At 46.8% G+C, this 15,471-nt stretch overlaps 1 protein-coding gene across 1 annotated transcript; it reads left to right on the top strand.

The window, feature by feature from the left end:
• The first annotated feature begins 217 nt into the window (after nt 1–217).
• Nucleotides 218–1,405, top strand: LOC135482969 (uncharacterized). Its single transcript, XM_064763451.1, has one exon. The coding sequence runs from the start codon at nt 218–220 to the stop codon at nt 1,403–1,405; it is 1,188 nt and encodes a 395-aa protein (XP_064619521.1).
• Nucleotides 1,406–15,471: the final 14,066 nt, after the last annotated feature.

Genomic DNA, 15,471 nt, shown 5'->3' with positions numbered 1-15,471 from the left:
TGAATGTTTCTGAGCTTTCAGCTAGCCGCCTTTGGTGGCAGGGCCCAGTATTTCTCGTTTCAGGACCAGTGCCGACCCTTCCTGAATGTCCAGTGGTGAAAGATGACCCTGAGCTGAAGAAGTTCGTGTTCAAGACAGATGTTGTTCCTGTACCAGAGGTGCCTGACATGGAAAGCAGGTTCGCCAACTTCTCCTCTCTATGAAACTGAAGAGGGCCATGGCTGTGAGCATGAAGTATGCCAGGAAATTGAAGAACAAGGATCCTGACACTTGTCCTCCAGTCACTACTGATGACCTGAAGCAGGCAGAGGATCAGAAAATAAGGTTAGTCCAAGGTAAGGCGTATCCTGAAGAGCTAGCATCCCTGAGCAAAGGGACTAGATCTGCTGTCAAAGCTGGCAGCAAAATTGCGCCATTGGATCCCTTCCTGGATGATAAGGGGATTATTAGAGTTGGTGGTCGCCTGAGTCGATCATCCATGTCATATGAAGTCAAGCATCCAGTCTTGATTCCGCGTACTTGTCACTTAGCTAGCTTGATAGTTAAACATTTCCACCAGAAGGTTGGTCATTCCGGTAGAGGAATGACGTTAAACAGTATCAGACAGGCTGGGTTTTGGATTGTAAATGCCCGGTCGATAGTTGCTAAGTTCATCATGGGCTGTGTGTGTTGTAGAAAGCTTCGGGGAAACCCCTGTGTTCAAAAAATGTCTGACCTGCCTACCGACCGCTTGGAGCCAGCCGCCCCCTTCAGCTATGCTGCCGTTGATCTATTTGGCCCTTTCACTGTCAAGTCCGGTCGTAGCGAACCCAAGCGTTGGGGTGTTATGTTCACATGTCTGGCCAGTCGTGCGATTCATATCGAGACCGCAAATCAATTGACCACAGATTCATTTCTCAATGCGTACCGCCGACGTGTGAGTAGACGTGGCAAAATCCGATTTTTGCGATGCGATCGTGGTTCGAACTTCGTAGGTGGACAGAATCAATTGTTAGCAGCGTTGCAGGAAATGGATCGCGATAAGATCAAGCATGAGTTGCTGAAAGACGATTGTGACTGGGTTGATTTCGAAATGAACTTTCCTGTGAGCAGTCACATGGGCGGTGTATGGGAACGAATGATTGGCGCAGCGCGTAAGGTGTTGTCTGCTCTGCTCATGGGCACAGGAGCTCAGCTTGATGACGAGTTGTTACGTACATTACTCTGCGAGGTTGAATACATAGTTAACTCGCGCCCGTTAACAGTTGTAGATTCCACTTCTGCGGACCTAGAGCCCCTGTCACCAATTCAGCTGCTTACCCTGAAATCTCAGGTGGTGAAGCCACCGCCGGGCAAGTTCGTTAAACAGGACATATACTCTAAGAAAAGGTGGCGTTGTGTACTGGCTCTTGCTAACCAGTTTTAGGAGCGTTGGCGTGGCGAATTTTTGGTAATGCTGCAGCCTAGGAAGAAATGGCTCAGCCAGCAGAGAAATCTTGAGCCTGGTGATGTTGTAATGCTCGTAGAAGAGGGCCAGCCTAGATGCGCATGGCCTCTGGCTCGTGTTACAAAGGTGTGTCCTAGTCAGGACAAGTTGGTCAGAAAGGTTGAAATTTTTGTTGGGAAAACCAAATCCCTGTTGGATAGACCAGTACATAAGTTGATCCTCCTGGTAAAGAACCGGGACAATCCTGTTGAGGAGAGTGAAACTCTGGAGTAGTTGAGCCTTTTCGTGGGCCGGGTTCTGGTTTTTGGGCTCCAGGACCTGGGTCATGGATTGTGCTACATGTATGAGTTAGTCTTGACTGGGATGAGAGAAATCTGACAGTTATTTTGTTTCCTATGACTGTGTGATTTCTCTTCCCCCTTGGTATAGGTTGCTAATTTGAAGCAACTGGTGCTTATATGTAAAGATTGCTCGTGGGAGCAAATAGACATTTTTCTATAAAACATGATGTTTGCACTTCTCTGTATTTTGAATTTTTAAGAAAGTTGGAAAAGTTTCGGTTTCATAGTGGAAATTTGAATTTCCTAGTTGCTTAGATAGCAGAGTGAAAAGTTGAATGTGTCTGTAAGTTTAGTTTGACTGACTTTCTGTTTTAAGGTCATTTCAGCAAAGTTTAAAGCTGAACCGTGGAATTAGAGGTTCACTTGATATGTTTAAAGCTGACCTGTGTTTTTAATGGTCACTGTTTTGGTTCTGATTTCAATAGTTTTTTTTTTTTTTTGACTTTGTGAGGTGAATTGTATAGTGTTTGTAAACTGTTTTGGGCAACAGTTTAGGAGAGGCATGTGACGGCCGCCAAGTGCGTCCTGAAGAAATTTGAATTTGGCACCTTAGTTTTTGCGCGCTTGGGTGGCGGCGCTGCTGTCTCAGCTTCCGCCCAACTCCATTGAATTTTAATTGTCAAAGTTTAGGACGCAGTTGTCCTCTTTTGTCCGCCTTTGCGGTGAAAGTTTCGAGGCCTTGTCAGACGGGATAAAGGTAACTATAAAGATAAAGATGTATAGAACCCCTGGAAACTATATTAGGACCCTGTTATCCCCAAGTTATGTAACTTAGGTCACTTTTATGTGGCGGTGTCCCACGACTTTTGCTCACCCATGTGTTTGTGGTTGTCTTTAGACGCCTCTAGGTGGCGACACTGTACGGATGCCCGTGTATTTTTTGTGCTAAGACAAATCTGTCCGGCCAACAGATATTGTTCGTGAAGTTGAGTCTGGGTGCCTCAGGTCCCATGGCGACCCTTTTGTAAAAGATGACTCCGGGATCTTGATATGCACGGTGTTTTGAGTATGATGTTTTGACAACACTAACAGCCACATCCACTATTTAGGGACAAACTGTTAACTGGTAGTAGATTGTACGAATCTGTGCATACATTTGTATTTTATTTTTTATGTTCTGATCCTGGAACATTACAGAGTTTTGTAAGGTTTTGATTGTTGATTATTCGTGTCTTTCAGTCTTTTACGTCAGCCTCCTCGATGTGTACTATACTCCTCACGATACGAGGTCCTTATCCAGAATAAAGACGCCTCTATTCTCAATGAAAGTTTGAGTACATTTTTAAAGCCGCAACAACCATTTCAGCAATGTCAGGTGCTGCCCTCTTCAGTACCCTTGATCTCACCAGGGGCTACTGGCAGGTGCCTGAACACCTAGATTCTCGGGACCACACAGGATTATCGGTAGGGACCAAGCTCTACCGATTTAAGAGGTTGCCGTTCGGGCTATGTAATGCCTCACCTCTTTTTCAGCGCCTGATGGTTCTGGTGTTTGCTGGCATGGATTGGCGACAGATGCCGACTAACCTCGATGACATGTTCATATTCACAAAGACGTTCGAGGAACACATGACAGTCTTGAGGGAGGTCTTCCAATGCCTCCGGAAGGCAAACCTCAAACTCCAACCCGAAAAGTGTGATCTGGTAAGAGACCAGGTTGTCTGTGTGGGACACTTAGTGTCTCAAGATGGCCTCAGGCCTGACCCCAGCAACATCAAGAAGGTCGAAAGCTGGCCACAACCACGTAATGTGAATGAGGTTCGCTCATTCCTTGGGCTGGCATCCTACTACCGGAAGTTTGTGAAGGGATTTGCTCAGATTGCGACACCTCTGAATGCACTTCTCCAGAAAGATGCACCATTTAATTTTGACGTGACATGCTTGCAAAGTTTTCACACCCTTAAGGAACGATTGACGTCAGAACCAATCTTAGCATTCCCCCGATGGAATGGCGAACCATTCAAGGTATATACTGATGCATCTGATTATGCTATCGGTGCCGTCTTGGAGCAATGCCAAGACGGCCTTGATAGAGTGATTGGATACGTCAGTAAGAGTCTCAACAGAACTGAAAAGAACTGGGCCACGTATGACAAGGAGCTCTGGGCGATAGTGTGGGCACTCCGACAGTTCCATATATACATTTGTGCAGCCCCATTCACGGTGGTTACTGATCATCACCCCCTCATCCATCAGCAGCGGTTAAAGGTGGACAATGATGCTACAGGCAGACGTAGTCGTTGGACCATAGAGCTAAGCGCACATAGCGAGATGGAGATAGTCTACCGCCCGGGGGAGAAGAATGGAAATGCTGATGCCCTTAGCCGAAGGAAAGAACCACTATTGTCCCAGCAAAACACAATTCTGTCGGAGTCAACTGTGGAGGATATCCCAGCTGACTCCACAGATGGGGACGTTAAGCTTGCTGTGCTATCATTGACGCCACAACCCGACAACGAAGCAGAAACGCTAGTGAACAAACAACAGTCAGATCCACTGGTTAGTGATGTTTTTCAGTGGGTAGCTAACAACAAGAAACCTTGTTCAGCCGCAGTTAGGCACTCGAGACAGGAAGTCAAGGCATACTTTCGGCTGTTCGACGAACTGCTCATTCACGAAGGTTTACTATGTCGTAAACTCAGAGTAGAGAAGTCCCGCGACCTTATACAGAAAGTGCTGCCTGCAGAACTTCGACAGTCGGTGTTGGAGGAACTCTACGCCGCCGTAACTTCGATGCATCTTGGCAGGAACAAAACAGTGAACAAGGTCAGGTCAAGATTCTTTTGGCCGGGTATGATTGCGGACATCAAAACGTTTTGCCGTACCTGCCCGAAATGTGTGGCACGGAGCGCGCCAAATCCAGCTTTGAAGGCACCATTACAGAGTATCCAGTCAACCCGTCCAATGGAATTGGTCTGTACAGATATAACAGAGTGCCAACTTACCCCACGTGGGAACCGATACGTGCTAGTGGTGGAAGATCATTTTTCCAAATTCGTTAACATCTATCCGATGGTTAACCAGACAGCATCTATCCGATGGTTAACCAGACAGCAGAGACAGTTGCCTTCATCCTGTCCTTAATCCCTGTACGTAAGGGAGCATGGTGTACCGGAGTCACTCCACTCAGATCAGGGCCGGCAATTCGAAGCAAGAGTGACCCAGGAGCTTTGTACGTTGTTGCAGATTCACAAATCTCGAACAACCCCATACCATCCTCAAGGCAATGGAATGGTTGAGAAATTCAACCGTACACTAAAGGATATGCTAGCAAAATGTGTATGCGACCATGGCAACGATTGGGATGAGCATATGGGTACGGTTGCCCTGGCCTACAATTCCAGCGTGCATGAAACGACGAAGTTCTCCCCATATTTCCTCATTCACAGAAGAGAACCAAATCTCCCCACGGATGTCGTATATGGGCCGCCAACGCCGATGTATTGGCGCTCAGCTGGCATGAGTTGCTGAAAGACGATTGTGACTGGGTTGATTTCGAAATGAACTTTCCTGTGAGCAGTCACATGGGCGGTGTATGGGAACGAATGATTGGCGCAGCGCGTAAGGTGTTGTCTGCTCTGCTCATGGGCACAGGAGCTCAGCTTGATGACGAGTTGTTACGTACATTACTCTGCGAGGTTGAATACATAGTTAACTCGCGCCCGTTAACAGTTGTAGATTCCACTTCTGCGGACCTAGAGCCCCTGTCACCAATTCAGCTGCTTACCCTGAAATCTCAGGTGGTGAAGCCACCGCCGGGCAAGTTCGTTAAACAGGACATATACTCTAAGAAAAGGTGGCGTTGTGTACTGGCTCTTGCTAACCAGTTTTAGGAGCGTTGGCGTGGCGAATTTTTGGTAATGCTGCAGCCTAGGAAGAAATGGCTCAGCCAGCAGAGAAATCTTGAGCCTGGTGATGTTGTAATGCTCGTAGAAGAGGGCCAGCCTAGATGCGCATGGCCTCTGGCTCGTGTTACAAAGGTGTGTCCTAGTCAGGACAAGTTGGTCAGAAAGGTTGAAATTTTTGTTGGGAAAACCAAATCCCTGTTGGATAGACCAGTACATAAGTTGATCCTCCTGGTAAAGAACCGGGACAATCCTGTTGAGGAGAGTGAAACTCTGGAGTAGTTGAGCCTTTTCGTGGGCCGGGTTCTGGTTTTTGGGCTCCAGGACCTGGGTCATGGATTGTGCTACATGTATGAGTTAGTCTTGACTGGGATGAGAGAAATCTGACAGTTATTTTGTTTCCTATGACTGTGTGATTTCTCTTCCCCCTTGGTATAGGTTGCTAATTTGAAGCAACTGGTGCTTATATGTAAAGATTGCTCGTGGGAGCAAATAGACATTTTTCTATAAAACATGATGTTTGCACTTCTCTGTATTTTGAATTTTTAAGAAAGTTGGAAAAGTTTCGGTTTCATAGTGGAAATTTGAATTTCCTAGTTGCTTAGATAGCAGAGTGAAAAGTTGAATGTGTCTGTAAGTTTAGTTTGACTGACTTTCTGTTTTAAGGTCATTTCAGCAAAGTTTAAAGCTGAACCGTGGAATTAGAGGTTCACTTGATATGTTTAAAGCTGACCTGTGTTTTTAATGGTCACTGTTTTGGTTCTGATTTCAATAGTTTTTTTTTTTTTTTGACTTTGTGAGGTGAATTGTATAGTGTTTGTAAACTGTTTTGGGCAACAGTTTAGGAGAGGCATGTGACGGCCGCCAAGTGCGTCCTGAAGAAATTTGAATTTGGCACCTTAGTTTTTGCGCGCTTGGGTGGCGGCGCTGCTGTCTCAGCTTCCGCCCAACTCCATTGAATTTTAATTGTCAAAGTTTAGGACGCAGTTGTCCTCTTTTGTCCGCCTTTGCGGTGAAAGTTTCGAGGCCTTGTCAGACGGGATAAAGGTAACTATAAAGATAAAGATGTATAGAACCCCCGGAAACTATATTAGGACCCTGTTATCCCCAAGTTATGTAACTTAGGTCACTTTTATGTGGCGGTGTCCCACGACTTTTGCTCACCCATGTGTTTGTGGTTGTCTTTAGACGCCTCTAGGTGGCGACACTGTACGGATGCCCGTGTATTTTTTGTGCTAAGACAAATCTGTCCGGCCAACAGATATTGTTCGTGAAGTTGAGTCTGGGTGCCTCAGGTCCCATGGCGACCCTTTTGTAAAAGATGACTCCGGGATCTTGATATGCACGGTGTTTTGAGTATGATGTTTTGACAACACTAACAGCCACATCCACTATTTAGGGACAAACTGTTAACTGGTAGTAGATTGTACGAATCTGTGCATACATTTGTATTTTATTTTTTATGTTCTGATCCTGGAACATTACAGAGTTTTGTAAGGTTTTGATTGTTGATTATTCGTGTCTTTCAGTCTTTTACGTCAGCCTCCTCGATGTGTACTATACTCCTCACGATACGAGGTCCTTATCCAGAATAAAGACGCCTCTATTCTCAATGAAAGTTTGAGTACATTTTTAAAGCCGCAACAACCATTTCAGCAATGTCAGGTGCTGCCCTCTTCAGTACCCTTGATCTCACCAGGGGCTACTGGCAGGTGCCTGAACACCTAGATTCTCGGGACCACACAGGATTATCGGTAGGGACCAAGCTCTACCGATTTAAGAGGTTGCCGTTCGGGCTATGTAATGCCTCACCTCTTTTTCAGCGCCTGATGGTTCTGGTGTTTGCTGGCATGGATTGGCGACAGATGCCGACTAACCTCGATGACATGTTCATATTCACAAAGACGTTCGAGGAACACATGACAGTCTTGAGGGAGGTCTTCCAATGCCTCCGGAAGGCAAACCTCAAACTCCAACCCGAAAAGTGTGATCTGGTAAGAGACCAGGTTGTCTGTGTGGGACACTTAGTGTCTCAAGATGGCCTCAGGCCTGACCCCAGCAACATCAAGAAGGTCGAAAGCTGGCCACAACCACGTAATGTGAATGAGGTTCGCTCATTCCTTGGGCTGGCATCCTACTACCGGAAGTTTGTGAAGGGATTTGCTCAGATTGCGACACCTCTGAATGCACTTCTCCAGAAAGATGCACCATTTAATTTTGACGTGACATGCTTGCAAAGTTTTCACACCCTTAAGGAACGATTGACGTCAGAACCAATCTTAGCATTCCCCCGATGGAATGGCGAACCATTCAAGGTATATACTGATGCATCTGATTATGCTATCGGTGCCGTCTTGGAGCAATGCCAAGACGGCCTTGATAGAGTGATTGGATACGTCAGTAAGAGTCTCAACAGAACTGAAAAGAACTGGGCCACGTATGACAAGGAGCTCTGGGCGATAGTGTGGGCACTCCGACAGTTCCATATATACATTTGTGCAGCCCCATTCACGGTGGTTACTGATCATCACCCCCTCATCCATCAGCAGCGGTTAAAGGTGGACAATGATGCTACAGGCAGACGTAGTCGTTGGACCATAGAGCTAAGCGCACATAGCGAGATGGAGATAGTCTACCGCCCGGGGGAGAAGAATGGAAATGCTGATGCACTTAGCCGAAGGAAAGAACCACTATTGTCCCAGCAAAACACAATTCTGTCGGAGTCAACTGTGGAGGATATCCCAGCTGACTCCACAGATGGGGACGTTAAGCTTGCTGTGCTATCATTGACGCCACAACCCGACAACGAAGCAGAAACGCTAGTGAACAAACAACAGTCAGATCCACTGGTTAGTGATGTTTTTCAGTGGGTAGCTAACAACAAGAAACCTTGTTCAGCCGCAGTTAGGCACTCGAGACAGGAAGTCAAGGCATACTTTCGGCTGTTCGACGAACTGCTCATTCACGAAGGTTTACTATGTCGTAAACTCAGAGTAGAGAAGTCCCGCGACCTTATACAGAAAGTGCTGCCTGCAGAACTTCGACAGTCGGTGTTGGAGGAACTCTACGCCGCCGTAACTTCGATGCATCTTGGCAGGAACAAAACAGTGAACAAGGTCAGGTCAAGATTCTTTTGGCCGGGTATGATTGCGGACATCAAAACGTTTTGCCGTACCTGCCCGAAATGTGTGGCACGGAGCGCGCCAAATCCAGCTTTGAAGGCACCATTACAGAGTATCCAGTCAACCCGTCCAATGGAATTGGTCTGTACAGATATAACAGAGTGCCAACTTACCCCACGTGGGAACCGATACGTGCTAGTGGTGGAAGATCATTTTTCCAAATTCGTTAACATCTATCCGATGGTTAACCAGACAGCATCTATCCGATGGTTAACCAGACAGCAGAGACAGTTGCCTTCATCCTGTCCTTAATCCCTGTACGTAAGGGAGCATGGTGTACCGGAGTCACTCCACTCAGATCAGGGCCGGCAATTCGAAGCAAGAGTGACCCAGGAGCTTTGTACGTTGTTGCAGATTCACAAATCTCGAACAACCCCATACCATCCTCAAGGCAATGGAATGGTTGAGAAATTCAACCGTACACTAAAGGATATGCTAGCAAAATGTGTATGCGACCATGGCAACGATTGGGATGAGCATATGGGTACGGTTGCCCTGGCCTACAATTCCAGCGTGCATGAAACGACGAAGTTCTCCCCATATTTCCTCATTCACAGAAGAGAACCAAATCTCCCCACGGATGTCGTATATGGGCCGCCAACGCCGATGTATTGGCGCTCAGCTGGCATGAGTTGCTGAAAGACGATTGTGACTGGGTTGATTTCGAAATGAACTTTCCTGTGAGCAGTCACATGGGCGGTGTATGGGAACGAATGATTGGCGCAGCGCGTAAGGTGTTGTCTGCTCTGCTCATGGGCACAGGAGCTCAGCTTGATGACGAGTTGTTACGTACATTACTCTGCGAGGTTGAATACATAGTTAACTCGCGCCCGTTAACAGTTGTAGATTCCACTTCTGCGGACCTAGAGCCCCTGTCACCAATTCAGCTGCTTACCCTGAAATCTCAGGTGGTGAAGCCACCGCCGGGCAAGTTCGTTAAACAGGACATATACTCTAAGAAAAGGTGGCGTTGTGTACTGGCTCTTGCTAACCAGTTTTAGGAGCGTTGGCGTGGCGAATTTTTGGTAATGCTGCAGCCTAGGAAGAAATGGCTCAGCCAGCAGAGAAATCTTGAGCCTGGTGATGTTGTAATGCTCGTAGAAGAGGGCCAGCCTAGATGCGCATGGCCTCTGGCTCGTGTTACAAAGGTGTGTCCTAGTCAGGACAAGTTGGTCAGAAAGGTTGAAATTTTTGTTGGGAAAACCAAATCCCTGTTGGATAGACCAGTACATAAGTTGATCCTCCTGGTAAAGAACCGGGACAATCCTGTTGAGGAGAGTGAAACTCTGGAGTAGTTGAGCCTTTTCGTGGGCCGGGTTCTGGTTTTTGGGCTCCAGGACCTGGGTCATGGATTGTGCTACATGTATGAGTTAGTCTTGACTGGGATGAGAGAAATCTGACAGTTATTTTGTTTCCTATGACTGTGTGATTTCTCTTCCCCCTTGGTATAGGTTGCTAATTTGAAGCAACTGGTGCTTATATGTAAAGATTGCTCGTGGGAGCAAATAGACATTTTTCTATAAAACATGATGTTTGCACTTCTCTGTATTTTGAATTTTTAAGAAAGTTGGAAAAGTTTCGGTTTCATAGTGGAAATTTGAATTTCCTAGTTGCTTAGATAGCAGAGTGAAAAGTTGAATGTGTCTGTAAGTTTAGTTTGACTGACTTTCTGTTTTAAGGTCATTTCAGCAAAGTTTAAAGCTGAACCGTGGAATTAGAGGTTCACTTGATATGTTTAAAGCTGACCTGTGTTTTTAATGGTCACTGTTTTGGTTCTGATTTCAATAGTTTTTTTTTTTTTTTTACTTTGTGAGGTGAATTGTATAGTGTTTGTAAACTGTTTTGGGCAACAGTTTAGGAGAGGCATGTGACGGCCGCCAAGTGCGTCCTGAAGAAATTTGAATTTGGCACCTTAGTTTTTGCGCGCTTGGGTGGCGGCGCTGCTGTCTCAGCTTCCGCCCAACTCCATTGAATTTTAATTGTCAAAGTTTAGGACGCAGTTGTCCTCTTTTGTCCGCCTTTGCGGTGAAAGTTTCGAGGCCTTGTCAGACGGGATAAAGGTAACTATAAAGATAAAGATGTATAGAACCCCCGGAAACTATATTAGGACCCTGTTATCCCCAAGTTATGTAACTTAGGTCACTTTTATGTGGCGGTGTCCCACGACTTTTGCTCACCCATGTGTTTGTGGTTGTCTTTAGACGCCTCTAGGTGGCGACACTGTACGGATGCCCGTGTATTTTTTGTGCTAAGACAAATCTGTCCGGCCAACAGATATTGTTCGTGAAGTTGAGTCTGGGTGCCTCAGGTCCCATGGCGACCCTTTTGTAAAAGATGACTCCGGGATCTTGATATGCACGGTGTTTTGAGTATGATGTTTTGACAACACTAACAGCCACATCCACTATTTAGGGACAAACTGTTAACTGGTAGTAGATTGTACGAATCTGTGCATACATTTGTATTTTATTTTTTATGTTCTGATCCTGGAACATTACAGAGTTTTGTAAGGTTTTGATTGTTGATTATTCGTGTCTTTCAGTCTTTTACGTCAGCCTCCTCGATGTGTACTATACTCCTCACGATACGAGGTCCTTATCCAGAATAAAGACGCCTCTATTCTCAATGAAAGTTTGAGTACATTTTTAAAGCCGCAACAACCATTTCAGCAATGTCAGGTGCTGCCCTCTTCAGTACCCTTGATCTCACCAGGGGCTACTGGCAGGTGCCTGAACACCTAGATTCTCGGGACCACACAGGATTATCGGTAGGGACCAAGCTCTACCGATTTAAGAGGTTGCCGTTCGGGCTATGTAATGCCTCACCTCTTTTTCAGCGCCTGATGGTTCTGGTGTTTGCTGGCATGGATTGGCGACAGATGCCGACTAACCTCGATGACATGTTCATATTCACAAAGACGTTCGAGGAACACATGACAGTCTTGAGGGAGGTCTTCCAATGCCTCCGGAAGGCAAACCTCAAACTCCAACCCGAAAAGTGTGATCTGGTAAGAGACCAGGTTGTCTGTGTGGGACACTTAGTGTCTCAAGATGGCCTCAGGCCTGACCCCAGCAACATCAAGAAGGTCGAAAGCTGGCCACAACCACGTAATGTGAATGAGGTTCGCTCATTCCTTGGGCTGGCATCCTACTACCGGAAGTTTGTGAAGGGATTTGCTCAGATTGCGACACCTCTGAATGCACTTCTCCAGAAAGATGCACCATTTAATTTTGACGTGACATGCTTGCAAAGTTTTCACACCCTTAAGGAACGATTGACGTCAGAACCAATCTTAGCATTCCCCCGATGGAATGGCGAACCATTCAAGGTATATACTGATGCATCTGATTATGCTATCGGTGCCGTCTTGGAGCAATGCCAAGACGGCCTTGATAGAGTGATTGGATACGTCAGTAAGAGTCTCAACAGAACTGAAAAGAACTGGGCCACGTATGACAAGGAGCTCTGGGCGATAGTGTGGGCACTCCGACAGTTCCATATATACATTTGTGCAGCCCCATTCACGGTGGTTACTGATCATCACCCCCTCATCCATCAGCAGCGGTTAAAGGTGGACAATGATGCTACAGGCAGACGTAGTCGTTGGACCATAGAGCTAAGCGCACATAGCGAGATGGAGATAGTCTACCGCCCGGGGGAGAAGAATGGAAATGCTGATGCACTTAGCCGAAGGAAAGAACCACTATTGTCCCAGCAAAACACAATTCTGTCGGAGTCAACTGTGGAGGATATCCCAGCTGACTCCACAGATGGGGACGTTAAGCTTGCTGTGCTATCATTGACGCCACAACCCGACAACGAAGCAGAAACGCTAGTGAACAAACAACAGTCAGATCCACTGGTTAGTGATGTTTTTCAGTGGGTAGCTAACAACAAGAAACCTTGTTCAGCCGCAGTTAGGCACTCGAGACAGGAAGTCAAGGCATACTTTCGGCTGTTCGACGAACTGCTCATTCACGAAGGTTTACTATGTCGTAAACTCAGAGTAGAGAAGTCCCGCGACCTTATACAGAAAGTGCTGCCTGCAGAACTTCGACAGTCGGTGTTGGAGGAACTCTACGCCGCCGTAACTTCGATGCATCTTGGCAGGAACAAAACAGTGAACAAGGTCAGGTCAAGATTCTTTTGGCCGGGTATGATTGCGGACATCAAAACGTTTTGCCGTACCTGCCCGAAATGTGTGGCACGGAGCGCGCCAAATCCAGCTTTGAAGGCACCATTACAGAGTATCCAGTCAACCCGTCCAATGGAATTGGTCTGTACAGATATAACAGAGTGCCAACTTACCCCACGTGGGAACCGATACGTGCTAGTGGTGGAAGATCATTTTTCCAAATTCGTTAACATCTATCCGATGGTTAACCAGACAGCATCTATCCGATGGTTAACCAGACAGCAGAGACAGTTGCCTTCATCCTGTCCTTAATCCCTGTACGTAAGGGAGCATGGTGTACCGGAGTCACTCCACTCAGATCAGGGCCGGCAATTCGAAGCAAGAGTGACCCAGGAGCTTTGTACGTTGTTGCAGATTCACAAATCTCGAACAACCCCATACCATCCTCAAGGCAATGGAATGGTTGAGAAATTCAACCGTACACTAAAGGATATGCTAGCAAAATGTGTATGCGACCATGGCAACGATTGGGATGAGCATATGGGTACGGTTGCCCTGGCCTACAATTCCAGCGTGCATGAAACGACGAAGTTCTCCCCATATTTCCTCATTCACAGAAGAGAACCAAATCTCCCCACGGATGTCGTATATGGGCCGCCAACGCCGATGTATTGGCGCTCAGCTGGCACTTTCGCAACGGAAATCAAACGAAGTCTGACGGCAGCGTATGACTCTGTGAGGGAGCAGACGAAGCTGGCCCAAGCCCGCCAGAAAAAGGTTTACAATAAGTGGCAGCGCCATCACCCATACAGAGAAGGCGATAGGGTTTGGCTCCACAACCCTGTTTCAAAAGATCGCCATCGGAAGCTCGCACTCCCCTGGGAGGGACCGTTCCTCGTAATGAAATGTATGCCCGGCAGTGGTGAAAATCAAGGAGTTACATACAGGATACAGGACGAGAATGGCGGCAGAACACTTTGTGTACACCATAATCGCCTGAAGCCCTTTGAGGCCCCTCCGATCCCCACTCCCCTTGACACTATTCATCCGGCAATCCAGGTTGGAGGAGGTTATCCCCAACATGGTGCGCCCGTGTGGAGAGTAGTCCCAGGCGCTTACCCCCAGCTAGGCGAGCCCGATGTTAGACCCCCTCCCGAGCCACTACAGCCCTTACCACAACGACCACAGCCAGTGAGGAGGCGACGGGGTGCAGGTCCTCAGCCAGCACAACCTCCTCTGTTAGGCCCAGCAGCAGCAGGAGTGAACTTGCAACCAGCCCCAGTTGGACTGTAACACCTGGCCATAGACAATGGAGCCGGAGGGTTGGTCCCTGCGGAACTTTTAAATTTTGGTGCGGCTGTGATACATGATGCTCCGGCACAACTCCTACCCTCTGCTGCACAAGTCCACGACAGAGTTGGAGGTGAGGAGCTGATGGTTGATGATGTTGCCCCTGCTGAGGTGCAACCACCATTAGGGATTTTGCAACCGGAGATCGAGATGGTCGGATTGCACCGGCTCCAGCCGGACACGAACCGCCCCAGCATGCACAAGCCCCAGATATCGTAGCAGCATCGAAACCCGTTGTGCCATTGGACATAGTGGATGAGCTGGAGAGGTCAGTCTTCTCGGATGATGTCCAAGAGACAAGAGGAGGACGGCAAGTGCGCAGGCCAGCAAACTTCCACGATTATGTAAGGAGGATCTTCACCGGATCGTTGACGTAGGACAATTTAATCGAAGAAAAATTCGTGGCAATAGGAGCATGTGCAGTTCAAATATGACGTTATTATTGTGTTGAACCGCAGATTCTTAATATTACGGGTATATATATCTTACATGTCAATTGTGTTCCGATTTAGGACGATGATTTTGTGTGTCATAGCGCAGTAGGTCACGGACGTTATGTGTTACGATGCTCCGCTTTAAGACGATGGTTTTGTGCGTTTTAGCGTGGTATTTCACGGACGTTATGTGTTACGGTGCTCCGCTTTAGGACGATGGTTTTGTGCATTTTAGCGTGGTATTTCACGGACGTTAGGTGTACTTGAGCAATAACATACAGACGTTTAGTATGCGTTGCACACCGCTATATATGTAGGGCGATGACCCAATTCTGCGCAGGAAGTGTAAGTGTTCGCATATATGATAACTATATTTTTGAAAACGTTTGAATCGAATTGATATCTGCTGAATCTCAAAGTATTTTTATATACATATACTAGTATACCTCATTTGACACTGCTGTGGTTCGAAGCATCGAAAGTATTTTTGATAGAAGTATAGTTCTTGTATTGTTTTAGATGATTTTAAGTAGCATTGATGCATTTATTAGTGAGCATTTTAGCAGAATTTGTTCTGATGAGTACTAGTAGTTCAAATAGTTAGTTTTAACACAGTGCTCCCGTCTAAGCCATGCCCCGTTAGAGGGAACTCAGTCGTGCGTCAGTGCCAATAGATTGCTGGAATTGCGCGGCAGCTGTGAAGTGTTGTTGCCAGGGTAATACACAGTGGTACACCCTGATGCCGGAGTGGTAATGTG

Source organism: Lineus longissimus, chromosome 2, assembly GCF_910592395.1.
Source record: "Lineus longissimus chromosome 2, tnLinLong1.2, whole genome shotgun sequence".
Classification (NCBI taxonomy): domain Eukaryota; kingdom Metazoa; phylum Nemertea; class Pilidiophora; order Heteronemertea; family Lineidae; genus Lineus; species Lineus longissimus.
Note: the sequence above shows the minus strand (reverse complement) of the source record. Positions and strands in the feature narration are given on the sequence as shown.

Excerpts from the sequence above, each read along its gene's own strand:
- LOC135482969 (XM_064763451.1), top strand. The coding sequence starts at position 218 with ATGGCTGTGAGCATGAAGTATGCCAGGAAATTGAAGAACAAGGATCCT.